Below are 26,899 nucleotides of genomic sequence, written 5' to 3'. Positions count from 1 at the left end.
TAAGGGACGAGGCCTCCGTCACCCTGTGGGGCCGCAGAAGGGGATGCATCCCTGCCACGGATGGCCTGCCACCCCCCAGCCCCCTGGGGAGGGGGTGCCCCGCACATGCAAGAAGAGGCACCCGGCGCAGTGCTCGCACAATTGACTTTATTCAAGACCTGGCAGGATGGAGGAGGGGGTGCCATGGTATGGGCACCCCACGGATACTCCACAGGTACCGCCACAGCGGGGCGGGGGGGGCTCAGGCAGCTCCCACGGATATGCACACGCGTGCACATGCCCATGCGCTCCCAGGTGTGCACATGCACACACACACAGAGCAAAGCCCCCCACCCATCCACAGGCAGCCTGCACCCCCCGGCCCATCCCAGTACCGTGGGGAGCATCCACTGCCCCCGGGAGCGAGCGGAAGCGGGTGGCAGGGAGCCATCAGCATGGTGTCGGGCCTGCTGGACCCTGCAGCCCCTCGGTGATGCAGGGCAGGGAGGACCAGCCCCACACCGGGCAGCCCATGGCAGGGCGGGAGAACAGGAGCTGTGCCCGGCAGGGGTCAGTGGGGGTGCTGGGGGATGCAGGGGAGCAGAGGTGCTAGGGTGCATCCCGGGGCATGGGGACAGGGAACAGTGACTGGGCTGGGTGAGGAGCAGCATGCAGGGGGAGAGTGGCCCCACGAGAACACGTGCCATGCAGGAAGGGGTGCGCAAGCGTTGGCAAAAACTGGCATTCCTCCCCCAAACGACGTGCCTGGAACCCCTCACGTGGGCTTGGGGGGTTCCCCGAGGGGGGGGTGCCACCCCCAGCCAGGACGGGGGGGGGCTGGCCGCCCTTCATGTAGGCACTTGGTTCCCTGCCAGGGGTGACTTGTGGACAGGGACATTGGTCCCACATCCTACCCCCTCTCTCCACCCTGCATTGCCACACAGCAGACTAGGGGACCCCTGGCTGGGCTGACCCCCTTGCCACAGGGCTGGACAGAGGCTGCTCTCCTGGTGGCCCAAAGCCCCCAGCCTGGGGGCCTGCACCCACCTGGTCCTGCAGTCTTCCTGTGTCAGCCCCATGCACGTACAAAAGTATAGAAAGTCCCAGCACCGCAGCACATCCACGGCCCCCCAGCACCCCTGGCACTCCCACAGCACCCCTCCAGCAGCTCCATGCTCCAAGGCAGCAGTTCACAGTTTTAAACTCGGTCCAATGAAAGTTGGCCAGGGAGAGAGGAGAAAAGCCCTTCCCACACCAAAACCCCCACCCCCACCCTGGCTTGGGGTGGTGGAGGCACCACAGGATGATTGGAGAGTTTCAGCCATGCCATTATGGGAGAGGGAACTGTGCCCAAAAGGGGAGCCCAGGATGGGTTGGGGGAGAACATGCGATCAACAAGCCCCACTTATTTAGTCTTGTCAGTTTTTGGGGGCACATCTGGGCATCAGGGCAGAGGACAGACCCCCCCAAGCCCTTCCCTGCACCCCTTCCCTGCTCTCATGCAAAAATCCAGGAGGGCAACGATGTGGCCAAGCAGGGCCGGGGCACAGTGGGGGCACACTGGCTGGGGGTGCTGCAGTCGCCCCCGGACCCCTCCTGCACCCAAATAGCGAGGGGGAGCAGTGGCAGGGCCTGTCCCTCACCCAGCATGGGGTCTGGCCAGAGGGCTTCAGCAGGGGACCTGGACCCCCACCAGGAGAGGCAGGGCACCCCAGGAGGCATCAGGGCTCTTCAGCCTCCTCCTCCTCCAGCGATGCCACCCCAGAGGAGGCGACGTCAGAGATTTTCCGGCGGAGTGGGAAGTCCTTGCTCAGCACCACCTCGTCCTCCGTGGGTGAGAGACAGGCTTCGGCGTAGGACACGGAGTAGAGGGAGTCCTGGCACCGGAGCCGTGCCAGGCCCCGCAAGGCACTTTGGCTGGCTGGGGGCGGCAGCTTGGGCAGCAGCAGGTCCTCGCCCCCCAGGGAGCCCAGCAGTTTGGCAGTGAGTTCAGAGGGGGACACCATCTCCAGGCTGCAGAGGCTGGAGCAGAGAGTCTCAGGGGAGAGGGTGTGCGAGGAGTCGCTCTCGGGCTCGCAGGAGCCGTGCCGCACGCCCAGTTGGCACAGGTGGCCCTGCAGCAGGTCTCGCAGCAGCGCGCTGGCGGGCATCGTGCCTGTCAGCTCTGTGGGAAACCAGGATGTCTGGGTCAGTCCAGGGCTGAGGGCACCAGGGATGGCAGCTGCACCCTGCCCTGTGCCTCACAGGTTGGGAGCAGTCCCGTACCTGCTTTGCCCACAAATTGCTGCATGCATGGCACTAGTCACCAGCAAAGGAAAAGCAAAACACTCTCTGGCACCACAGAGGTGTTGCATTTAAGGGCTTCCCCATCCCTGGCTCAGGCACTGTTTGCCAGGGTGCCAGGCAGGGGCACTGCCCTGTATGGGAATGGCCAGGCTGGGGAATGGACCAGGCAGCGAGCATCCTGTTCCTTTAACCCACAGTGGTGGGAAACCCACACCAGCAATGAGACAACTTGCCCACTCCCCACGGCACTTACCGGTGGGCTGGGAGCTCTCCGTGGAGGGCATGAAGTCCTCATCATAGGACTCATCATTGGAGTCGTTCCCATCCACTGAGGACCAGGCTCGCAGCTTGGCCTCAGCAATGGCAAACTGCTCTGCCACACCTGGCACAGGACAGGCACGGATTGAACACACACAGGGAGGCACTCCCAAAATCCCACTGCCCTGGGACCTCTCTGCCCATAGTGCCATGGGATGGATGGGTGGATGGATGGATGGGTGGATGGATGGATGGATGGATGGATGGATGGATGGATGGATGGATGGATGGATGGATGGATGGGGACAACCCACCCCACCACCCCTGCCCTGGGCTGCAGTGGGGACCACGCCCTCCAGCCGTGCCCACGGTGCCTACCAGCAGCGAATCGCGCCTCCTGCTCGCCCTCGCTCAGGTGGCAGTAGGAGCTGAAGGCGCTCTCCAGGGCAGAAGGTGACTCCACTGGCTTACACCAGCCCTTCCACTCAATGAGGTGGGCGACACGGCCCTGTGCCATGGCCGTTGGCTTTGTCACGTGCTCCTTCACCACCTGTGAGATGCCTATGGGATGTGCCCCAACGTCAGCGTGCCCTGAGGCACCCTAAGTTCCCACCACAGAGCCCATAACCTTGGGACCCAGCACTCCCTACCTCCAGTCCATGGGATCTGGCACCCCTATGTCCTCCTCTTGAGTGCCACCAGTAACCCCTGGGCTCCCTCAAAACTCCAGACAGGTGACACCCAGGCCCCCCACAAGAGGCCCAGACACCTCAGGACAGCCCCCTTTCCCAGATGAGCCCCTGGGTGAGCAGTTACCGTGCAGTGAGGAGCGGGCCAGGGCAGCAATCTCCTGGATGGTCAGCGCGCGCCGTGACTTGGGCAGCATCTCGACAGTGTCCTCAACATTGACCTGCCAGAGTGGCAGTGTGGTCACAGCCCTAGCACCATTCCCCTCCTGGGAGCCCCACGCTCCAGAAGAGGGCTTGGCCCTGCTCGGTGCCTACCCCAGGGGGCCTGGGGTGTTTGTGCACACACACATTACAGGCATACATGTGTGCAGAGCGGTGGGCACAGCAGGGCACACTCCCACAGTGTCAGTATGCTGACACTGTGTACACACCTGCACATGCCTGCTCAGGTCACCACACGTGCCCACACACACAGGCAGGTACTCAAACACACAAGCTGACCATAAACACACACCTGCACACTCACTCCTGAACTCCACTGTGCACACACGTGCACCTGCATGCTCGTGTGTGCTCACTTGTGTACGTGCCCCGTGCTAGATGGTGTCACACACACGTGTGCCCTCCCCAGCTTATGCACGCACACGTGCACGTGCAAGACCACCACAGCCTGGCTCCCCAGCACCCACTCCCTGGCAGCCCACACCACGCCAGGACATCCTGTTGTATGGCCCCATTGCTATCCCAGCCATGCCAGGCCCTGAGCCCATGGCCACGGGGGAAGTGATGTGGGATTTGGAGGCGCGCAACAAATTGCATTGCCATGGCAACGAGGCACCGTGGACTGATTTCTCCCAGGATACAGCCCGGCTCATGGCTGACGTCAGAGCAGCCCCGAGCCACTGAGAGCTGGCAGGGCCATGGCCAGGACGGGTGCCCCGCCATGGGGTACCAGCACATGGCTACCTCAGCCGGGCATGGCTGGGCTCGGTGGTACCTGGAGGAAGTCCTGGCTGTCGAAGGAGGCCTGGCGCACCAGCCGGGGCAGCGGGCGGGCAACACTCAGGGGTGACAGTGCCTTCACCTCCTTCCACTCCACACACAGCGTCGTGTCCACAGCCACTGCAGGAAGAGCCGAGGCCAACCTCAGCACCTCCATTTCCCCAGCAGACCTCTCTGTCACCCACCCACTGACCCTGTGGTAGCAGCTTCTTGTCCAGTCTGAGACCAGACACAACTCGTTGCTGCGGCACTGGTGACTCATGCCCGGGCAACCCTTCCGCCTGTGTCAGCGGTAACGCGCGTCCCCAGCCTGGCACTAGGGACCAGGCGCCTGTCCCAGCTTGGCAGCTGCTGTGGGAGAGGTGGACCAGGCTGGACTGTGCCAGGTGCTCAGTGTGTGAAGGGAGACAGCACTGGGCCATATTTGCAGGAGCTGCTGCTCCTACACTATCTCCAAAATCCCCCTCTCCTATCTCCTGCCACTGGGTCAGGAAGGAAAGAAGCAAGAAGGGATAGAGTCAGTAAAAGCACCCGCACCCATCTTTTGCCGCAACAGCTTGACCTCCTGGCACTGGCACCTCAACTGGATGGGTGCCCACACCTTCAGGCACTGACTCCCAAGCACTGGGGGTCTCCTATCAATGCAGTTGCCATGAAAGGCCAGTCCCAAACAGGCCAAGACAGGATATTCCTCAAGAGCTTAATTTCCCCTGCACCAAGGTGGGCCTGGCTGACGTAAACCAGCTGTGAGGTGGGATACAGGGAAGCTCAAAAGTGCTGCCTCCCACCCACATCTGAGGGTACACCCTGGCTTCCTTGGGAAATTGCAGAGAGGATCGCCCCCACTCCCAGCTGTGGGCAGGGGCACCCTGTGGTGACATCCTAGCAACAACACCCCCAGGGCCCCTCCAGCATGTCTGCAACACACTGTCCTAGCCCCCACGAACCCAGCCTCCAGAACACCCTCTGATCACAGCCCCCATCCCTCCTGCAGCACCCCCAGGACATCTGCAGCACCCCACACACTGCAGCAAACCCCAGCCTCCAACGGCCCCCCGAACAACTCTCTCACAGCTACCCCATAACCTCTCAGGGCTCTAACCAGGACCCCAGTCCCACACTCCTTTCCCAGCCCCCTTGCACCCCCACCCCTCAGCTCCCCCAGAGCTGCAGTCCAATCACTCCAATCGCCCCAGCCTCTACACATCCACACCCCCCCATATCTCCTTGCACTCCCTGGGTCACCCAGCTGCTCCAGAGCAGCAGCCCCAGCTTCCAAACCCCCAGCCATCTATAGCCCCCATCACCCTTTATGTACCAAAGTCCTCCAGAGCCCTCAAGCTCTCTGTATACACAACACACTTAGATACCCCAATTCTGCGTACACCCCCCCACCTCTGTAATTGCCTACCCTACAGCCCTCACAGCCTCCCATCGCTCCATTCCCTGGATCCCCCTCAGCTCCCTGCTCTTCACCTTCCCATATCCCCCAGCCTCCGTAGCCCCCCACAGCCCCATCGTATCACCTGCAGCCCCTCGGCCGCCCCCAGCAGCCCCAGCACACCCCCTTCCCCATCCTCAAGTTCCCTTAACACCCTCCATACCCTAGGACCCCCTACTCCCCCAAATCCCCGGTCCCATCCCGGTGTCGCTCACCCACCGATGGTGGTTTTGGAGCCGATGCAGCCCATGCTCCCGGGGGGGCCCCGGTGCGGGCACTACCGCCGGCTCCGCGCCGCCCACATCGCCCCCCGGCCGCATGGGCGGCCCCGGACAGCGCCCGTGCCCCGCCGGAGCCGCTGCCGAGCCGGGCCGGGCCGGGCCGCGGTACCGAAGCCCCCAGCAGCACCGGAGCCGCCAGCGGTGCCTGCGCCGGGCCGGGAGCAGCACGTCCAGAGACGTCACTGCTGGGGGAGGAAGAGGAGGGAGAGGGGGAGGCGGGAAGAAGAGGAGGAGGAAAAGGAGGAGAATGTGCGGGAGGAAGGCTGAGAAAGAGAAGTCGGAGGGGGATGAAGGATGAGGGAGAGGGAGGAAGGGGAGAACGGGGGAGAGGGAGGCCGGGAGGAAGAGGAGGAAGGGGAGATGAGGAGAGAGTGGAAGGGGGGATGAAGGCAGCCGGGGAGGATGAAGGAAGAGGGGGGCTGAAGGAAGAGGAAGAGGGGGATGGAGGAAGAGGAGGGGGCGCGGAGAGGAGGAGGATGTACGGAGGAAGAGGAGGGGGCTGAGGAGGAGGGGAAGAAGGCCGGCCACCGCGGAGAGCGCCGTGCCAGCACCGCGGACAGCGCCGCCCCGCCCGGCCCGGGTACACCCCCCGGGGGGGGGGACAAGAAACAGGGCACCCCTCAACCCCAGACCTGCCTGCCCCTACCCGCCCCCGAGGGTCTGGTGAGGCGGGAGGGAGCACACAGCCTCTGGCACAGCCTCCCACCCCCGTGGAGCTGGGATGGGGACAGGTGGGTGCAGGCTTCGGAGCATCACGTCTGACACAACGGCCCCTGCCGGAGATCCAGGCCAGCGCTGATGGCCAGGCTGATGGGTCAACCCGTGTTCATTCTGAAATCCACTGATGGCAATTAGTGCTGTGGTACCTTTTCCCTGGCACAGGAGGGCACTGCTGCTGTGCCACCCTCTCTGTCGCCTGGGAAGCAGGTTACCCAAACAGCTCAAAGGGTCTCCCTCCCTCCTTACTCATTCCCAGTCATGGGGAGTTCCTGCCCAGTCTCCATCCCAAGGCCTTTCGCTGCCAACTGCTTCCCAGCATTAGTGATGCCAGGGCTGCAGCTCAGACAGATCAGCCTCTAATCTGGGGAACAGCCTCCGGTTAATTACTCTGTACCCTCTGGGCCACGGCCAGGGTGACTCAGCAAGAGGCAGCCCAAGGAAGCAAAGACCAGCCTCCAGCCCCAAGGGGGACCAGCCTCTGTCCCCAGCAGGGATATCCCACAGGGGAACCCCAGGAGGAGCCAGCTGTGCCCCATCTCCACTCCAACTGCAAGACAAGGCCAGGAGGGGGCTGATGGAAAAATGCCCTCCCACACTGGAAGGTGTAGGGGGAACCTGGCACACATCTCCCATCTCCTCCCTGAGGAGACCACGGTGGTTCCACCACTCATGACTGTGGGAAAAGGGACAACTGGGGAGATCAGGGCTCTGCTCCACAGCGGGAAGGGCTGTCTGTTCCACCTCCAAAGACCCTGTGCCAGGTAGTGCCAGCAAGAGGAGTCCAGGGGGCCTGGCTCCAGGCACATCCAACCCCTTTGCCACCCTTCCAGCCCTGGAGTGGGGGGTACCTACCTGCCTTGCAGTGACAGGGGAGACTGGTCCTTGCCCATGCTCAAGGCTGGCACCCCCACACCAGCCCAGGCACAAGGGACATGGGAGGGTGGGGCGGCAACAGCGGCACACGGGGCATTATTTAGCAATGTTCTTTTATTTCCAGTTTTAAGGTGAAAAGATGCCTTTAAATCTTCAATTAAATACTCCATAAAGAAAAAAAAAAAAAAAGAAAAAAAAATTATTTACAAATTCACGTGACCAGTAATTGAATCCTTGTTTTAATAATTACACATGCGGCTCGTCACATCCGGCGCTCTATAAATACAGGGGACGCGGATGAGGGGGCCGCCCTGTCACTTGCCCAATTGTGGCCTTAAACGTTTGGGAAGAGGATGAGGGCTTTTGGGGTCATGAAGGGGACTCAGCCTGGCCCAGAGAGGAGGGGCCACCCCCCCTCCTCCCCGGCACCCTCCCCAGGTGTCAGAGCAGGAGCTGGGGGGGGGGGAATGATTTATATTTAAAATTTAAAAACCATACAGGGGAGTGGGTCCAGGCAGTGATGGAGGAATAGAGAGAGGACAGGGGAGGGGAAGAAATCACGCTCCTGTCCCCAAACCAAATTTAATAAGTTTATATATATATAATCTCTCTATATTTCATCAAGAAGGGGAGAGGAGAAAGAAGGAGGGAGAAGAGGGGAGAGTTATGTCCCCATCCCATCCCCCCCTCTCCATGACATGAATCCAGGGGTGCTCTGCCCCACTCCCAGAGACCCAGTGTGCCTGCGCTGGGAGGGGGGCGAGGAGGGTCCCCAAGGGGACCCATGGCAGCCACCGCCTCAGTCAGCATCTGTTTATTATCATCATGACAAACTCGTACAGGCCTTACAAACAGAACCAGGGCAGAGGAAGAAGAGAGAGGAGAACTGAAAAAAAGAGAGAGAGGGGCTGCAAGGGGCACAGCAGGTCCCTCTACCCTGGCATCAGCAAGTCCATGGGGGCCAGGGATGGGAAGGGATGGAGTCACTCCCTAGGGTGCCCCCGGCTCTCTCTCCCCTCTTCCTCCTCCTCCTCATAGCTGCTCAGTTGTTGTCCGACTCATCCTCAGCTTCCCGGAGCCAGGTGAAAAAGGCTGTCACCGATTTGAGAGCCACCCCTTTGCCCTGCTGCTCGGCTGGGTCCTTGCTGGACTCCCACTTGTAGAAAGCCTCCTCCTTGATGACGTCCTCATCGTAGAGGGCATCAAAGAACATCCGCAGCAGGTCTGGGTTGGGGGGGACAAAGGGGAATTTGCTATCCTCCAGGCACCAGCCACCCTGCTGGGGTGGGGACACATTTGCCACCTCCTCCTCAACCCACCCAGACCCACAATACTCACTGGGAGGCTGGTCCAACTTCACCACCAAGGCTTGCAGAGCATAGAGTGCCTGGAGCTCCTTCTGCTCATCCCGCAGGTATTTCTGGAGCAGCTTGGCTTGGTTGCGGATGACCATGGCATCCACACGGTACGGGTTCTCAACTGCAATGGACAGGGTGTGAGAGGGGCACTGTAGGCAGGGGAACCCCCATTGCTCCCACTTCGCCCTGGTACTCACAGACAATGGCCAAGTGGCACACAGACGTCATCAGGGCCCTGATAAACGTGTTGGACGAGACCTGCTGCTCACTCAGGTTGGCCTGGAGAGGGGAGGGTAAAGGAGTGTGAGCTGGAGAGTGAGCCAGGAGGGAGAATCCAGACACTCAGGCATTGTGCCCCCACCCTCACCTCAATCCAGTCATATATTCTTTGGTTGTTTGGGTTCTCCTTCAGCAGTTTGTCTATTTGCTTGCACAGCTCCTCAGAGGTCAGCTCCTTTCGGCTTGGCATGTCTGAGCTGTCCCCCATCGTGTACTCCAATTTCTGGGGAAGCAGGCAGAGAGCTGTTGAAAGGCAGCACAGCGGAGCGCCCCTCCTACCCTGCCCAAGGTCTGCCCGCAGCCCACCTTTGCCCCTCGCTGCCACCAAGACCCCACCTGCTCTGTGACAAATTTGTTGACATCCTGGTCCTCAGGCAGGAATTCCTTCCAGCTCAGGCCTCCATCCCGCCACAGCTTTCCTGCTGTCTTCTGGCCCTGCGGGACAGACAGTTGTTATCAGCACGCCATGCCCTCCATCGCCAAGGAGGAAGATACAGTGGTTTGGCCATGCCAGCCCCATGACCCAGACACTGAAAGGGATGCCCCTCACCATCCTCTCTGGTGGCAGGGGCGTTCAATCCCCACATGCCCACTTGGCCCACAGGCAGGATGCCAGTCCTTGAGACAGCAGCCAGCAACCACACAAGCTCCATGCACTTACCATGCCCTTGCACAACAAGCCCAGCACCTCGACCAGCAGTGTGGTGGCTTTCCCAATGGGCACCAGGGACTTTGTGATCTCCCTGTGGGGCACAAGAGACATGGGTGAGCTACCTGCCCCCGGGAGGCCCTCCATGCCACCCCTGCTGAGGAGCACAGCCCTCACCTGAACAGCTCCTCCATGGGGATGCCTTCCTCTTGCAGGATGGGGGTGATGAGCTCAGCCAAGTACAGCCAGATGTGTGGGATGTCAATCTCCATGTCCTCCGCAATCTCCAAGATCTCCCGCAGCCTGAAGAGCAGAGGGAGTTGTTGGGATCCAGTAGTCCCCATACCCTTGGCTAGGAGGGACTTTCAGGATGTCTCAGTGTTGAATCCTACCCAAGGCAGGGCCAAATTCAAAGCCAGGCTGCCCCAGCCCCTCACCCTTTGTAGTACTGCTCCTTGGAGAGCGTGCCTGCCTTCACCAGCTGGCAGAGCAGGGCTCCCATGTGCTCGCGGGAGATGGTGCTCCTCTCCAGCGTGGACTCGATGCCGTTTTGCACAAAGATGTAGAGTGAGGAGGGGCTGCCCAGCTCCTGCACACACTGCAGGGCCTCCTGCAGGGAAAAGAGGGGTCAGTACTGCCCTACAGCCAGCTCTGGCTCCCCCATCCAGGCACCACCAGAACCCTGCCCAACAGTGCTACCACACGGGGGGACGCATATGGCATGTCAGGGGAACATGTATGGTGTGTTAGGGTGCTTGGCCACTCCCTTCTCTCACCTTCATGTCATTGATGTGAAGGTACTCCTCTATGATCGCCTTGGATTTCTTCTCTAGTTCCTCTTCCGACAGCACAGGCTTGGTGGATGTTGCAGGAGGGGTTGGCTCTTGTTTAACTGCAACAAAAGAGCAAGGATCAGGCAGAGCTACAGGTACAGCCAGGCCCTGGGATATCGCTCCTCCCCAGCTCACTGGTCTCTCGGCTCCGGTCCCGTTCCTCCGTCATGCTCGCAGCCTTGCGCACGGCCTCGGGGCCTCCCTGCTTCTCCCGTTCTCGGCTCCTGTCCTCTGTCTCTTTGCTGAAGCTCCTCTTGGTGAGGGCAGACCTGTTCCTGTCTGCTCTCTCCCCCCGGTCAGGACGCTCTAGACGGTCACTGCCCTTCTCTGAACGTGACTCCCGGTCCCCTCTGTCCCCAGCCTTCTCTGACCTGTCACGGCTGGAGCTGCTCCTGGGTGAGAGAAAGATGCACACAGTGTGAAGAGCCCATCACCACCCTCCCTGACCCCAGACTATAGAACTTTGTAAGGTGAGGCTGTGCCACTCCAATCCCCACCTCTTTTAGCACTTGACCATTCTTGGAGGAAAACTTTCCATATTTCTCCCCCGCTCCAACTCATACGCTTTTCCTTTTATTCTGCTCCTTAGCATGGCTGAGCAGTGCCTGCCTTTGTCCTACCCACACCTTCCTTCTGATGCAAAAGCCTCCCTTTGTTTTCCTCTGCTCCTGAACAAATCCAAACTCCAGCCCTCTTGGGGTTCCTCACAATCCAGCTCTCTTTGGGGAATTCATACTCCCACCCATTAATGTCTATCCAAGGATCCCCAGGCCAGACCAAGCACCCAGGGGTAGTCACCCAAGTGCCAAACAGTAGGGAGGGCACTCAGGGTGAGGTCAATCTTCCTTGCCACAAAGATTCACCACTGACTCAGCTCCCTCAAGGCCCCATCTTGCCACAGGGCAAATCTAGATACTGTAACTTGCCTATACCCTGATCAATAACAAGCCTGAATCAGGGGCTCTCCCTCACCCCCTCCATCTACCAAGGCAGGGCTGGTCCCTCACCTCTGCACCACACGGCGGGACTCTGGGCTCTCGGCAGGCATTGACTGCTGGAGCGCTGAGAAGCGGTTCAAGGTGCTCGTGGCTGGTCGCCCTGAATCAGATGCTGGGCGTGAAAAGAGGGAAGTCTCAGAGTTCGGCAACTCCCTGGTAGAGGAACTGCCAGGGGAAGGATCACCTCCCACTCTGTCCCACAGCAACCAGCTAGACCCAAACTGCCTACCTGAATCTGTGGGCTTCGCGCCAGACCCTCCGCTGCTGCCTTTGCCCCAGCTCAGCCGCCCACCCGGTGCAAAGAGCTGGTTATTGGAGTCGATGGATCCAGGCTGCAGGTGGAGACAGAGTCAGACCTGATCCCCACACCAAGGCAGGATCTAGGCCAGGCAGCCTGCTCGGCTGCCACACCCACGCCCCCAGCCTCACCTTGGTGATCTTCGTTAGCCGGCTGGTGTCGATGGGCCGGTTGCCCTTGCTGATGGGCACTGTGTTCCAGCCATCATCTGCAACCAGGCTACTGCGCCCTGAGCACAAGAGGGACAGTCATAAGGTGCAGACCAACCTTGAGCAGAGTCCAGCAGGAGCAACCCACCCCTGGCAAACTCAAGTGCCCCCAAGCTCCAGGCACTCACCACCGGAGGATGGCCCAGGGGGTCCTCTCCTCTTGTCCTTTGACATGAGCTGCTGCACTTTGATGTGTTCCCGATGCTCCTCCATCTCTGCTTCCTTGTGGATCTGATCGATGGTTTTGGGGCCCTGGTCTCCTCGCCGCGGCACCCAGCTACTCTGCAGAGGGCAGGGAAGGAGGGAAGAGGGAACTGAGATGGCTGGAAGATGGAGGGAAAGGCATTCCCCCTTCCCAGCCATCCCACTCTCAAAGTCTCAGGTTCATCTTCTGTCTCAGCCATCACTGCTCTCCATGTGTTGTGGCAGCTTTTGGCACAAAAAGGCTCAGTTTCCAGAGCCCTCCTGCATTAAACAGCTGCCAGTTACTGTGTGCCCACTACCACTACCATGATAACCAAGGCCAAGGGCTAGCATGGTGTCTCTGGGGCTGGCCACAGCTCACATACCCACCTCTCCCCTAGAGGGGACACAAGGACTGCTGGAACAATAGGCCATACATAACAATATATAGGATATAGACCAGCAGCTCCAAAGGACCAAGCAGCGGATGGAAGACAGTTCCCAGGCAACTGCATTCCATGAATCTTACCCGTCTTAGGTCAATCACATCCTGCAGCATGAAACGGATTCGTGAAGATGTCTTTTTCTCTTTGATGATTTTCTCCATCTGATTGAAGTACTGGTCCATCCTGGGCTATAGAGGGACAGAGCCATGGTCACATTCCTCCCAAAGGCAATGGAAGGGCAAGGTAAGGCAGGGCAAGGAGTACCTTGGCTTTCTCGAAGTCCAAGTCCTTGCCGATAGTCGTAAGCAGGCGGCAAAGGCACTCAAGAGACTCCTCATCATGGTTTTTGAGCAGCTTCACCACACAGTCATGCATAATGGCCTCTGTCAACATCTTGAGTTTGAAGAGCTCTCCAATGAACTTGATGTTGCCCAGGGATCGTCGTCGGGCCTTGTCCCGCGCCTCCTCCAGCTCGTCTTTCATACGCGCCTTCTCCTCGGGCTGCATGAAAAGCCCGGCAGGCCAGTTCAGAGTCCAGAGCCAGCCCAAGGACACCCACACCAGCCCTCAGCCACACACTCCCACCCCAACTCACAGCACTGGCATCATCCATCTCCTTCTGCCGTTTCTCAAAGATCTCATCATCATCCTTGTCCTTCTCAAACTCCTTCTGGCAGCGGTTAAGCAGCAGCTTGCGGAAGTTCACAGTCACTGTGGGCTTGTCTGTTGTGGGCACTTTAAGCTGCAGGGAGAGGTACAACCCAGAGAAGGGGTATGAGTTGTGTCTCCCTCAAAAGCTGGGCAACTAAGGTGGTGCTTTCAAATCAAAGAAAAGACACCCTACAACACTGTGATGCTCTGCTGAGACTGAACTTGGTCCTCCATCCACACACCCCAGTTTCTCCACTCCATATAGAAGGACCTGCACACTACTAAGGTCAGCTGATATGGCCAAAAAAACCTTGCCCACTCAGCAGGAGACTGCCCAGCTTCTGCTCACCCCCATAAGGCAACGGCACATGTTAGCATAGGCAACAGAGAAGTTTGGCTCCGAGATGGCCTTCTCGAAGACGAGGTCGATGACACCCTTGAGCCGCTCCTCCGTGTCGATGGACAACTCCATCACCTGCTTCATCAGTTGCTGGAACATCTGGGGCGTCAGCTTGTTGAGGATGCTGCGGACACGGCGGAGCAGTTCCTGCAAGGGCAACAATGTCAGCAAGAGCTGGGCAGCCTTCCCCCAGGCCCTCCGACTGCCTGCCCACCCCAGCTCCCACCTGTGTCTTGATATTCTCAGGATCCTCCTCCTCGGAAGCACGTTTGCTGCTGGGTTTCCAGGCCTTCTCAGCCTTGTTCAGCTTGACATCCTCATTGAGGGACACTGTAGCAATGATTTTGCGGGGCTCCTTCCTCTGGCTCTGCTGGGAGCGGCGGGGACCCAACCCTGAAGGCTGACACACAGAGAAGAAACTCAGCTCTCTGCTCTGGGACCATGTGAGCTGGCTCCCAGAAGATCCCAGTCCGCCTACTCAGATCCTCAACTCCATCAAAGACATCAGTGGCCCAGACACAGCGGCTCAAAAGCTTGATCATCACAGAGAGGCAGAGCAGGATGGCAGGAATGAAGCGAGGAGACACTCACCAGGCCCCGGTTGCCCATGACAGGCCGGCCAAGGTTGGCGAAGGAGGGGGTGAAGTCAGGGCTGCAGTTCATGCCACTGAGGCGGATGGGGTCAATTGCCCGCAGTGGGGTCTTGTTGGCCTGTGAAGGTACACACGGCTGAGGATGCCCGGGGGCAGAGGAGCGGGACGGATCCATCCCCCAGCCTCAGCGCCGGGACAAGGAACTGGAAAAAAAGCCCCAGAGGTGCCCCCCCACAACCATCAAACCCAAGCTCAAGGGTCATTGCAGATGCTGCAACAGGACCCTGAGCACAAAATTAAGTCCCTGCCCCACCTTCACATGGCACAAAAAGGAGCCTGACCCCCACCCAACCGCCACCCACAATTCCCCGGTTTCCAGGGCCGCACCGACCTTGTCCAGCACCACATCTGTAATCTGTGGCAGCCCCTCAGGTTTCTGCATGCTGGCAAAGATGAACTGGAAGCCCAGCAGGAACTCCCGGTCGTATCGCTTCTTCTCCTCAGGGTTCAGTGGCTTCCATTGCTCTGCAGTGGAGGGCAAGAGGGAGACTGATACAGTCTGTCCCATATTCTCCACCCTGAGCTGTGGTGGGTCTGGGTCCACACAGGGACAAGCGAGGTGGGATGTAGACAACCACAGAACTGCCCCAGCCTGGTATACCATGAGCATAAACATGCATGCTTAGAAAACCTGATGCCACCAGCTCCCTGCCTCCTGCCAGGACCCTTGTGCTGGGAATTCTGTTCCTCACCCCATGCCAAGCTTGAGGACAAGATGGGAGGAGAATGTGAAATTCAGGACTGTGGGACCATGCCACCCACACCTTCCCCACTGCTGGGTCCAGAGTTGGTGGCTGCCAGCAGAGCACTGTGCCCAGGCACAGCTCACCTTCCTTGTAGCCGTACTTCTGGCCAGCAGCCTTGCCCTTCTCTGGGGCCAACTTGTCTTCCTTCTCCTCCCACGTCTCTTCTGACTCTTCCTGTGGACGGGCAGGAGCCACGTCCTCTGCTTCACTGGCAGGGGCAGACACGGGGGGCTTGTTCTCCGCCTCCGAGGCACTATCACCAGTCTGAGACTGCATCGGGGGGACAGGGACAGCAGTCACCCACGAGCCTGGTCCTGTCCCCTTCACCCCACACCTCAGTGTCCACCCCACCTCAGATCCTCATTACCATCACAGAGCATCAGTGGCCCAGACACGATGGCACAAAGCAGAGTTCATCACAGGAGCAGATGGGACACTAGGTGATCCCCAGACACCCCTGGGACACTCACCTCTTTAAAGGCATCCAGCAAATCACCTACTGCCTCCTTCTTGTTCAGCTCCTTCATCCTTCGTTTCTTCTTTGGCACCGACATGGCGACTGGGAGGAGAGGCAGGAAGGTGAAAGACAGGAACCCTCCCTGTCCCCAGTACCCTGACACCAGCTATGCGATCACCAGCAAAGCCCCAGTAAAACCAGACGAGCTTCAAGATGGAGCCACAGGGATGTGGTCCTGCCACCATATCACAGCCCCCATCCCCAAACACACCCCAGTTTACCATGTGCCTCATCAAAGCCTCCCATCCACACCACTGCCCTAGTGCGTGCTCCCCATCCTGTCAGAGGATCCCTGAACACACCCACACTGCTCTTACAGGGACAATCCCATACAAACCTGTTCCCATACACACTCCCCTCCCTGGCACCCCATACACCAGCCCATACAGATATGTGAAGTTAGATGTATCTAACTTCAGGCTGCCCTCCTACAGCACCCCTGTATCCCTGCCCAAGGCACTCTATATAAACACATCCTGTGAACTTATCTTCCCCATCACTCCTATGTAACTCCAACACTCCTATGCAGGAGTGCAAAAAATAAAAACCCCAACACATCCCAAGAGCACCCCACTTTCCTCAAGCACCCCTGTATACTTGCATACCCCTACACAGCATATCATACATCTTCCCTGCCAATCCTCCACCTCCCAGTGCCCTCAAGGACTGCAGACAATCCTCAGATACAACCCTGATACACCCACCCTACACCCCAGTGTAAGGCATCACATAAAATGCACTTCCATTCCCCATGACACACACACAGCCCTCTATACCCACCCCATACACCTCCACACAGATACACTCTCCAGACATCTCCCTGATCCCACATCAACAGGCACCTTGTCCCTCTCAGCATCCCATACCTATACATCCTGTATCTCTAACCACATCCCCCTCTCCAACACCCTCCCTGTACCTCATGCCTAGCATCACACCCATCTGATGCCCCCCACCACCCAACACCCACCCTGGGGCACTCTACAGCCCAGCATTCCCAACCTTGCGCGGTCGCCTCCGAGATCTGCGAGGGGGCAGGGGCTGGGCTCAAGCTCCGCTCCTGGGTCTCACCAGGGCCTTCACTCTCTTCCTCCTCCTCTTCTGCAGGTGGGGAGGCAGGGGTGCCAGGCTGGGCTGGCTCCTCAGGCTCTGAGATGGGGCTGACATCCGACTCAGGCTGCTCCTCACTTGGCTCCACTTTGCTGGTGCCCTCCACCCCATTGGGTAGGGGCAGCTCTTCAGGCTGGGCAATGGGGGAGTCCAGGGTGGGAACAGGCTCCGGCTCAGAGACCGGCACTGGCTGGCACACAGGCGCCTCAGGGACCATCTCAGGCGTCTCCTCCAAAACCCCATTGGCCTCAGCAGTGGGCTTGGGGCAGGGCTCTTCCCGGGGCGGTGGGGGGCTGGGGGAGGCGGGTTTGGCGGGCGCTTCAGGGGCCTGTGGTACAACAGGTGGCGGCGACGGCGCAGCCGGCACCAGGGGCACGGCTGGCATCGAGGGAACAACGGGCACCGGCGGCACCTCTGGGGGCACAGGCTCCTGTGGGGTGGGCTCCGGGAGGGGAATAGCAACCTCCTCTTCCTCTTCCTCTTCCTCCTCCTCCGCAGCCACCGTGTCCATGTTGGGCGCGGGCACAAGGGGCAACTCCGCAGCCCCTGGCACTGTAGTGATGGCGCTTAACGTCTTTTGCGGGTCAGGTGGCGCCTCGCCCTGCTCCGCTTTTGTGTCCGTGTCCACGGGAGGCTCCATTGGCACCAGCGTCACAGGTGAGAGCACCACGGGCTCCACCTCAGGGATCAGGGGAGGGGGAGGCGACGGGGATGCCGATTTGCTGGGCTCCAGGGAGACAGGCTTGCTCACCACCAGCGCAGGCTTCGGGCGGTCATCTGCAAAGTGGATGGCATTAATGGATGGCTCTCTGATCCCCTGCTCATCCCACATTCTTCCCCAGATCCCTCTATCTTCAGGAGAGAGAGGGACAGATTTGCCAAGTCACATCACAAATGGGTGATGGGGACAACGGGGCCCAGGGGACAGATGAGGTGAGTATACAGCCCCCATAAACATTCCTGGATCTATGAAGGGGACACTGGTCACCAGATATACAAGGACGGCCTCTGACCACACAAGCCTCAGGAGAGCCAAGAAACAGTGGATCTGGCATTTCAGATGCTGCAGTGCCAATACCAGGGAACCTTGCTGCATCCATACCAGTCCTGGCAGGGGCACTTACCAGGCCGGACAATAACTGCTACATGAGGGGTCTCTCCATTGGCCTGGGGCTCCAAACCGCTTCCAGCCTGAGGGGGAAAAGAGAGAGTTGAACAGGGCCATGTGCACTTCCCTCTGCACTAGCTGGGAAGTCAGAGGGTCCACTTACCTGTGGAGGGGTGGGGGTGGATGAGGTCCTTGCTCCAGACATAATTTCTTCTGTAATGTCTTTGCCGCCTTGGTTGGGGTCTCGTATTCGGATCTGTCCAAGAATCAGAGCAGAGTGGGGAAGCTGTTGGCAGGGTGCAGGACACAACACATGGGCCACCCTCTTTTCCTAAGCCAAACACCCCCAGGACACCATCCTCCAAAGGGAAAAGGGAGGTTCATTCACTGCAGTGCCTGTCCCGGCCACACACAGTTTGCGGACCAGTGGGTGCCACGTCCTCTCCCCACAGGGCATGATGTCCCAGACACTGGCCACTTCCAGTGCCTTGCAAGCCATCTCAACAGGCAGCTGGAGCCAGCAGGTCCCCAGGCCAGTGCCCATCTCCAGAAGTCAGGGGACCCCAAGGCATCACTGTGCTGGCACAGGGGCTGCAAGGACCACCCCCCTCATTTTGGGGACAATACAGGGGACTAGCCTCAGCATACAGAAACTGCAGTGAGCTCTATGTACACCCTATATGCCCACAGCCTCACCTGCACCATGTCTGCCATGGGTGCAGCAGAAGCTACAGGGCACCCCGTTGTGGGGTGACCGGAGGGGTACATGTGGGTATGGCTGGAACTACAGTGCAGGGCAAAGTGCAGCCAGGAGTCTTGTCCTCTCTACCTTCTGCTCCCAGAACACCAAGTGCAGAGCTCAAACCCATCACCGATGAAGAAATGCCAGCACCCCACTTCCCAGTGGCAACCCCTGCTCCCCGGGGCCATACCGGCAGCCACCCAGTTCCCTGCTATAAATAGGCCCCATACGAGGCCTCTGAGCACCGGCATCTCCGGGAGCAGACAGCAGTTGGCAGCCACGGCACCCCCGCCCTCTCGGGAGCCATGACTCAGCACAATGCTGCCCGCCGGGACGGCCAAGGTCGCCAGCACCCACCATGCACCCCAGTTCCCTTGCTAAGCTATCCAGCCTATGGGGACACAGCCCTGTGCCTTTTCCCTGGCATGCTGCACCACAACCCATCCCACACACCGACAGCACCTGGGGCTGACACCATCCCCCTCCTGCACACGAGCACACCCTCCTGCACATGAGTACCCCCATGCCTGGAGGCAGATGGTTCCTTACCGTCTTGCGTTCTCGTTTTGGGGGGATCGGTGGTTGCTGGCTCACAATGACCTGGGCAGCAGGGACCCCTGCTGAGAACTGCTGCACCCCCTGCGCTGGGTAATATGCACCCGCTGAAGGAGAGAAGAGAGCGTCAGACCAGCCAATACAGATCCTCCAAGCCTGTCCTGAAGCCTCCCTGATCTCCCAAACACAGGGGTCTGTCAGGAGCCCGGAGAGCCCTTGCTGCTCTGCAGCGAACCCCCATCGCATCCGGCCTGGATTGTCCCAACCCGCCTGACAGGCCTGACCGAATTCCTTCCCTGTGAAGCAGAGAGCGTCCCCGCGCCACCCCCACGCCCAGCCAGGCCCTGCAGGCATCCACCATGCCCACCAGCTCCACACCACCAACAGCCCTGCCTGGACACTCGGCCATGTCAGGTACAGGCGTCCTGGCTCTGCAGGCGGCCGCCTTCCTGCCTGCACCCTTATCTCCCCAGGGCCAACACCAGCCCAAGGGCGGCACCAGGAAGCCTCCATTCACACCCAGGCTGAGGGGCTCAGGCTTCCTGTGCAGCCCAAGCCCCCGGCAAGCCCAGCCCAGAGGAAGGAGCTGTGCTGAGGGCCAGAGGCAGAGCTGGACACCATCCAGGGTTGGCACAGCCCTCTAGAGGTGCTCCATTCCTCCCAGGGCATCTGTGAGCATCACCCCAGAGCAGTGCCACAGGCATACGGGTGTTGGGACAGGAACAGCTGGGTCCTGACCCCCTCTGGCTCCAGCACTGTCCCTGCTGGACTGACCCTGGAAGTCAACCAAGGTGCACTGGTGACTGCCTCATCCCTGAGTCAGGGACCCTCCCTTTGCTCAGGGGACACACAGGGACGCTGAACGGGCGTCACACATCAGGATGGGCTGGGCATGGGGGGAAGGAAGGAGACCCTGAGCTGCCTAGCCCTGAGGACCAGACAGGAGACACAATCTGATTCATTTGTCAAGAGGCACACCATGCTGGGTCACCACACCAGCCCTGTGGGCAAGAGGTGAGCTGCTGCCAGCTTCCCCAGGAAGAGCCACAGCAGCCCCAAAGCAGAGGCTGGTGGCATACCCATCCTGGAACCTCAAAGAGATACCCAGAGCATGTCCCAGGGCTGTGCCCAAAGGTGCAGCAGTGTCCTGGCACAAGCACAGGAAACAGCCACTGCCAGGGGCCACCTCCCTCCTCAGAGGAGCTGGCTGGGCCCTTAGACAAGAGGGAGGGAGGCCGGGCACGTACCTGGCTCAGGAGAAGCCCATCTCTGCCCCGGTTATGCTTTGCTGCTGTGCTGGGGCCAGGCCGGAGGCCTCGGCTCACATTTCTGTGTCTGCTGGGCCTCCCGGGACCAACCAAGCCTAAATATAGTCACAGCCCGGGTGGCCACATGCGAGGAGGGGGAAGGAGGAGGGGCTGCTCACATCACACTCCCAAGCACCGGGAGGGGGCAGGCTTAGAGTACCCCAGCTCAGCTCCTGAGGAGCAGGAGCTGAGGGGGGTCAGCAAGCACTGAACTGCTCACCACCTTGACAGCAAGTGAGGGGGTAGCAGGGGATAAAGTCTGCCCCAGCCCTCCGCCAGCAGAGTTAAATATTAAACAGCCCCAATTTGGAAAAGGACAGGGATGAGTGGACTGTGAATGGACCAGTGGGACTTGACCAGCTTGCTGCTGGGCAACAAGCAACTGTCCCCCAAAACAGCCTGCAATGGAATCAGAGTCAGCCACAGTGAGCCGTGTTTGGCTCAGTGGGATACACAGAGGCCAGAAGCAGGGGAGCGAAAAAACGGGGAAGTGCTGGGACTGAAAGAACACCAGGGAGTGGAGCAACCCCACTGTCTGTACCGTAAGTCCCGAACTCTGTGGGGCTGGCTCCAGGGTAAAAACTAGGGGCGCCAGGTTGGACCGGGTACTGTTGGGTCGGGACAACGTACGTGGAGCGACCCTGCAATGGGAGAGAAGAAGAAAAGTCAGTTATGTCCCCTGCAGGGCATGGATATACCCCCAAAACACTGATGTAACCCCAAACCTGCCTGTAAACTAGTTGTACACCGGGGCAGTGAGCAGGACACAGGCAGAGTAGACACCAGGTGACTCGGGGAACTGTTGGGGAGGGGACCAGTACTGCCTGCTGCCTCTCTACAGAGCCAGAAGCACCCTGCTCAAATCAGTGGGTGCTCAGAGTCTCAAGACCCCTTTCACCCTCCCAAAACAGACCTGGGCTCCAATCCCAGACAACACCTTCCACTGGTGCCCATCCCAACCCCCTCCCATAGAGCCCGAAGCACAGCCCTCACCTGTCCAGGAATGTAATAGGCTCCTTGGGAAGGTGTGTAGGATATCTGGGAGGGTATCATCATCACCTGGGAAGCAGCTGGATACACATGGGCAGGAGGGCCGGGCCGAGCCGTCGTGTTACTCTGCACGCGGGACGCACTGGCAGGAGGCTGTGCCCTGTTCTGGTAGAAATGCTTGGGGAGAGATGGGGCACAGCATCAGCAGGAGCTCCAGTACCTTCATCTGCCACTACCGCACACGGGGGGAGACACCAGCCCCCCCACTCTGCTGGGATGCAGCACCGCCTCGGCAGCCCCCAAGGCCACCCCCCACCCCGGTACTATCCTATCCCCACGCACCTGCGGGGCTGCCTGGGTCCACCCGACCCAGCTCATGCCCGGCACGGCCCCGGCCCAGCCCTCCCGGGGCCGGCAGCTCCAGCGCCCGGGGCCGGCCACGGCCGCACGCAGCTCAGCGGCGGCGGGTCCCAGCGTGCTCTGCACCGGCCGCCGGCGCTCGCGGGGGATGCTGGGACCTGTAGTCCCGCCATGCCGGAGCCGGACAACATGTGGAGCTCCCTATTCCCACCCCGGCCAATGCCGTTCATCCCGACCCAGCTTGTTTGCTGGGCAAGAGCAGCCCTGGGAGCAGCAGCTCCAGCCCAGCGACTAGTGGGCAAGGAAGGGTCCGCACACACACCCCCAGGGCAAGGAGAAAGTGTTACCTGAAGAGACCTGAATCCTCCCTGTTAGCAAGCGCACGCATACAGAGGGAAAAGGGGAAAGAGAGAGACAGGAGTTACTGGCACTGGGACAGGGATAGCAGAGAAAGGGACAAGAGGCCAGGGAGCCCTTTGCCCTGTGCCCACATCCCAAATATACTGAGGTCCCCTGTAGGGACCTCCCAAGGGGCAGGGATGGGTCTGATGAGCTCCAAGACAGCACAGCCAAGGATGTCACCAGATCTGTCCCCAGCAGCTCCTCCACACAAGAGGGCTGACGGAAGTCCAGAGCCTTGCACGCCACTGCAGGGCCTTGGGAGACCAAGCAAAGCAGGGAGGAAGAGGAAGATGAGGAAGGGCACAGGCAGAAGCAACAGCCCCAGCCAGAGTTAGCACAGGCACAGCCACATGCTGCAGGCTTCATGCAAGGAGGAAACTGGGGAGACACTGCAGAGAAACTTACCCGAATTCGAGCAGGCATCCCACATTTTCCCCAGACCAGCCTGTCCCCAGATTCCAGGGCCCCCACATGCTCCCCAGCCCCTTCATGCCCAAGGTGGGTGTTTCTGTGCAGTGTCGAGGAAGGGTGTTCAGCATGCAGGGCAGGGGAAGCGGGTTAGTACCTGCTGGTGAATAGCCCGAGGCCCTGCTGGAAACTGAGAGAGGAGGAAAAGGGAGGTTTGGGGCAGGGTAGGAAGGAGAGAAGAGCAGTCACTCCGTGGGCATCCTCGTTGGAGGTGCCTGCCCCCCCACCCCAGGGCCAGGAGGTCCTCAGGTGGCAGTTGTAGTCCAGATCATGGGCTCATTCCCCCTTCACAGGCACACACCAGTCCCGAGGGGCACCACAACGCTCCTAACACCCCTGGGCTCCATGATGGTGTGGGCTATTCGGCCAGGAAGCAGAAAGCTGCTGGATACCCCTGATCACCCTCTCCAGCTCTGGGCGAAATCCTTACCTGGCGCGGCTGAGAAGGCGTATTCATTTGTGAGGTCGGTGCCGGGTTAAAAACCACAGGTGCCGTCTGACCAGGTGGGAACGTCGGCTGGAAGAAGGCAGGGAGGGAAAAAGATGGTACTGCTGCCCCTGGCACCAACTGGGGAGGCAAAGCTGGGATCCCCAGCCCTGCAGGGGATGGTTACCTGCGGCAGTCCAGGAGAAGGGGCAGGGTGCGGGGCAGTCGGGGCTCCTCCTGTGGGCTGTGGAGCTTTGTTCATTTCATGGGGTTGTGCATAAGGATCCCCTCGCTATCTGTGGGAACAGGGATAGTGGGCATAAGCTGGAGATGGCAGCACCCCAGGCATCTGTCCCCTATCCACATCAGCCCTGAAATCTGCAAATCTCCAGCCCCACAGCCCTTCAGTGTAAAGCCAGGCATCAGCCATGCCCCACAGACAGCATCCCACAAAGGCACAGACCCCCAGCCGACCCCTCCAGCCCCACTGGGGAAATGGGATAGGTACTGCCAAGTCACCCAGCCTCAGCAAGTCCTCACACCCTTCAGAGCAGAGCCCTCCATCATGCCCCAAACCCAACCATGCCCACCAGCAGGACTGACCCACCCAAGGTGACCCCACAAAGACTGTCTGGGCTGTGCACAAAACGGGGCACCAGTGCCCATGATTTGCTGCCAGCACCTAGGCCACCACTAACTCCAGGGGGCTGGGTGGGCCGGCGGCACTCTGGCGTCAGCCGTGCCCAGCTCCACCCCGGCTGACCTACTAAGCGCTTCCCCTGGCCGGCCAAACCTGTTCCTGCTGGTGGCACCGGGTCCCCAGCATACACCACAAACGCCTACCAGGGAAGGCAGGGAGTAGCTCCCACGTCCCCCCGCGCCACCGACGCTCCTATCCACTGCCCTGGCCAAGAGAATCTACAGCCCCCCGCCACCGCCGGCACCCAGGCGGCCGGGACACCCTCCTGGCTGTCCCAGGAAGGACTTGGCAGCCAGTGCCGCTCTCCCCGCCCCAGTGCAAAGGCCGACGGGGCAGGAAAGAGAGGCGGTACCCTGCACGGTACAGGGGGTCCCCTGCACCCCATGGCACCCGACAAGCCCGTTGCCGGTCAGACACCCAAGGGAGCAGCCCTGGTGCCTCCTGTAATCTGACGCCTGGACGCGTCAGCAATGCCGGCCCCCGGCCCCGCTGCGGGCACTGCCAGGCACGTCCCACCAACACTGGGAAATGGGGCACCCCAATTCCCCCAGGGCTGCACCTTGGTATGGGGGTGCCACAGGAACCACAACCGAGCCACAACCCCAGTGGACAGGGGTCCTACCAAGGTTTCAGGAGGTGGCAGGGGCTGGGTTGCACCCCGCAGTGCTCCCCCCGGGCCCCTTCTCACCGGGGACCCAGGCGCCAGGCACGAACAGCCCGCACCTGAGCCAGCTTAGCTAGGCCTTAAGACAAATCACCCCAAAACGGAGGGGGAGGATTGTCTGACAGGGGACAGGGACACCCGGGGACAGCCAGACCTGGTGTCCTCCGCCAGACACAAGCCGGAGCGAGCAAGATACTCACCCCCCCGCGGAAAAAACCTGGGCCGGCTGAGCGGGCCTGCAGAGACCGTTCATCCGACTGACTGGGAGAGAGGAGGGAGGGGGGAGAGAGAGAGAGAGAAATCAAGCCGGGCCCCGCGAGGAGATACCGGCCCGACCCCGGCTTCGCACTGGCCCGGGTAGCCCAGCAGGACTGGAGAATGCGGGTTCCGTCCCGGGGGGACAACGGGGCATTGCCGCGGCTGTTTGTAATCGGAGTCGCAGCCGCCTCTTGCGCCGGGAGCGGCCGGGCCGCGGCCTGTGCTGGGCCCGCCGACGGGGCGGGGGGTCCCTGCCCGGGGGGAGTCCGGGAAGGCCCAGCTCGGTCCGAGTGAGGGGCCGGGAGCAGCAGTTTGGGGAGGAGAGAACGCACAGGGGAATGGGGGACAAGACGAGGATCACCGACGGCGGGGCTGGGACAGGCCGCGGCGGTGGCCCAAGAGCGGCCGGCCCCACCAGGCCCAAACGCGGCCTCGCCCCCAGGCCGAGGCGGCGGCCAAACCGGCGGCTGCGGCCGGCTCCGTCCCGGGGCGGCGGCACCACCATCGCGGCGGCGGGAGGGCGCGGTGCGGTGCCCGGTGCGGCATTCGGCGGCCCCGCTCCCCCCCGCGGCAGCGGTGGCCTCTGCCAAGGACACGTGTCACTGCCGGCCGCAACCGCGGCCCCGCGGGCACCGGCGGCGGCACGGGAGGACGGGCGCGGCGGGGCGGGGGCGGCAGGGCTCGCAACACATGCGGCGGCGGCGCAGGGCCTAGGCGCCGGGAGCACGTGTGCGGCGGTGGCGGCGGTGGCGGGGCGCCCCGGCCGGCACGTGGGCGCGGCCCGCCGCCGCCGCCGCGGGATCACCGGGACGTGGGGACCATCGGGACGAGTAGGGCCCGGCGCAGCAGCGGAGCGAAGCACGGGACAGGGCGTGGGAAGGGGGTGGCGGCGGCGGCGGCGGGGCGGCACCCACGTGGGGGCGGCGGGGGCGGCGCGACAAGGCCCGGCGGAGCGAAGCCCGGGGAAGGGGGGGGAATAGGGCGGCACGCGCGGCCCCGGCACCGGCGCCCCCCCCCCCCCCGCGGGGCGCGCGCCTGCCCCGCCCCCGCCCGTTACCTTCAGTCTCCTTCAGCGCGCGCGGCCCGACGCAGCCGCAGCGCAGCGCAGCACGACCATTTCCGGAGCCGCGCCGCGCGCAGGGGGCGGGGCCGTGGGGCCGCGCGCCCGCCGCCGCCGCGGGGGAGGGGCGCAAAGGGGCGGAGCCGCCACGCCCGCGGCCGCGCCGGGCCCCGCCCCCGCCCCGCACGTTGCGCCGGCGCCACGCCCGCCCCGCCGCCGCGGTCACGTGGCGGGGCGGGGGGGGGGGCGGCCCGCGCGTCCCAGAGGAGGTCGGGGTCCGCATGGCTACGCCCCGTCCCCGCAGCCACGCCCGCCGTCCCGGTCCGCCGCCGCGCATCCCGTGCACAGTCACGAGGTGAGTGGGCGCACCGGCACCGTTCGGGACGCACACTCACCCGGGGCCTGATACCACCCGGGTCCCACAGCCACCCAGAGACCGACACCAGCGCCACCCGCGACCGTTCGGCGCGTGGCACCGCCGGGACCCGGCCTCACCCAGGACCTTCCCCCAGCCAGAACTTGACGCTGCCCCGGCGTGCACCCACCCGTGCTCCGTCCAGCCTTGGCCACATCCGTGGCCGCACACTCCTGCACCAGCACCTTTCCGCGACCAGCATCCACCCCGGGTCTGCTCTCACGTGCGACTTGCATCCATCCAGCATCCACCCCTCTCCCGACCAGGAACTGCACCTGCCCACAACCCACCCAGCATGTCACACCCACAGGGGACATGGTCCCCACCCTGTACCCTGCAGGATGCAGCACTTTACCCCTACCTGCATCCATCCCACTCCTCTTGTGAGTCAGCACCCCACTTCCACCCAGACACAACCTTCCCTGTCCAACCAGCTGGAAGACAGCAGGGCCCAGACACTGTTTTGGAAACAGGGTAGGGCTTTCCTCTTCACTAAAAATACTTTCCATGTGGCTTCCATTCCCCCTCCCTGACCGCTTTTAACCTCAATACCAGCTCTGGAGCAGCACCAAATGATGGCAGAA

The 26,899-nt window shown here is 61.3% G+C and overlaps 2 protein-coding genes and 2 non-coding genes across 11 annotated transcripts; all 4 read right to left on the bottom strand.

The window, feature by feature from the left end:
- Positions 1-133: 133 nt before the first annotated feature.
- FAM131A (family with sequence similarity 131 member A) lies at positions 134-5,996 on the bottom strand. Its single transcript, XM_005525039.3, has 6 exons — positions 5,875-5,996; positions 4,210-4,334; positions 3,340-3,433; positions 2,902-3,084; positions 2,519-2,647; positions 134-2,143 (listed from the first exon to the last, which is right to left on the bottom strand). Exons 1-6 carry the CDS (start codon positions 5,903-5,905, stop codon positions 1,701-1,703), a joined length of 1,005 nt encoding a protein of 334 aa, XP_005525096.2. The 5' UTR covers positions 5,906-5,996; the 3' UTR covers positions 134-1,700.
- A 1,749-nt stretch (positions 5,997-7,745) lies between these two features.
- On the bottom strand, positions 7,746-26,010 carry EIF4G1 (eukaryotic translation initiation factor 4 gamma 1). Of its 8 annotated transcripts, none has more exons than XM_088061291.1 (35): positions 25,898-26,010; positions 24,783-24,843; positions 23,406-23,514; positions 23,222-23,308; positions 22,889-22,921; positions 22,269-22,289; positions 21,565-21,738; positions 21,113-21,212; positions 19,259-19,371; positions 18,131-18,223; positions 17,984-18,050; positions 16,752-17,636; positions 15,703-15,791; positions 15,316-15,502; positions 14,818-14,951; positions 14,425-14,562; positions 14,060-14,233; positions 13,783-13,980; positions 13,378-13,524; positions 13,047-13,283; positions 12,866-12,970; positions 12,282-12,435; positions 12,076-12,173; positions 11,876-11,978; positions 11,656-11,758; positions 10,784-11,040; positions 10,592-10,707; positions 10,253-10,425; positions 9,993-10,118; positions 9,828-9,909; positions 9,503-9,601; positions 9,255-9,389; positions 9,085-9,166; positions 8,868-9,008; positions 7,746-8,753 (listed from the first exon to the last, which is right to left on the bottom strand). In XM_088061291.1, the coding sequence occupies exons 3-35, from the start codon at positions 23,478-23,480 to the stop codon at positions 8,572-8,574; spliced, it is 4,908 nt and encodes a 1,635-aa protein (XP_087917417.1). In that variant the 5' UTR covers positions 23,481-23,514; positions 24,783-24,843; positions 25,898-26,010; the 3' UTR covers positions 7,746-8,571. The 8 variants fall into 8 exon arrangements, with proteins under 8 accessions (XP_087917417.1, XP_087917419.1, XP_087917420.1 ...); XM_088061293.1 differs by having other exon boundaries at positions 11,656-11,746; XM_088061294.1 differs by having other exon boundaries at positions 14,425-14,544.
- Positions 14,308-14,382, bottom strand: LOC148183614 (small nucleolar RNA SNORD66). Its single transcript, XR_015773543.1, has one exon. It is a non-coding gene; the product is annotated as a small nucleolar RNA SNORD66 (small nucleolar RNA).
- Positions 15,581-15,657, bottom strand: LOC148183613 (small nucleolar RNA SNORD66). The gene has a single exon (XR_015773542.1). It is a non-coding gene; the product is annotated as a small nucleolar RNA SNORD66 (small nucleolar RNA).
- Positions 26,011-26,899: the final 889 nt, after the last annotated feature.

The sequence above is a fragment of the Pseudopodoces humilis genome, chromosome 11 (genome assembly GCF_049639895.1).
Source record: "Pseudopodoces humilis isolate 2021_Gansu_Grassland_sample_001 chromosome 11, ASM4963989v1, whole genome shotgun sequence".
Classification (NCBI taxonomy): domain Eukaryota; kingdom Metazoa; phylum Chordata; class Aves; order Passeriformes; family Paridae; genus Pseudopodoces; species Pseudopodoces humilis.
This window is presented reverse-complemented; position numbering and strand designations above follow the sequence as displayed.

Coding starts and splice junctions, on each gene's coding strand:
- FAM131A (XM_005525039.3), bottom strand. CDS start 5,905: ATGGGCTGCATCGGCTCCAAAACCACCATCG. Junction 3,434..4,209: donor ACAGCCAGGACTTCCTCCAG/GTACCACCGAGC, acceptor CCACTCTGGCAG/GTCAATGTTGAGGACACTGT. Junction 3,085..3,339: donor GGCCCGCTCCTCACTGCACG/GTAACTGCTCAC, acceptor CACATCCCATAG/GCATCTCACAGGTGGTGAAG.
- EIF4G1 (XM_088061291.1), bottom strand. CDS start 23,480: ATGAACAAAGCTCCACAGCCCACAGGAGGAGCCCCGACTGCCCCGCAC. Junction 13,284..13,377: donor AGATGGATGATGCCAGTGCT/GTGAGTTGGGGT, acceptor CTTTTCATGCAG/CCCGAGGAGAAGGCGCGTAT. Junction 11,979..12,075: donor GGCTAACGAAGATCACCAAG/GTGAGGCTGGGG, acceptor CTCCACCTGCAG/CCTGGATCCATCGACTCCAA.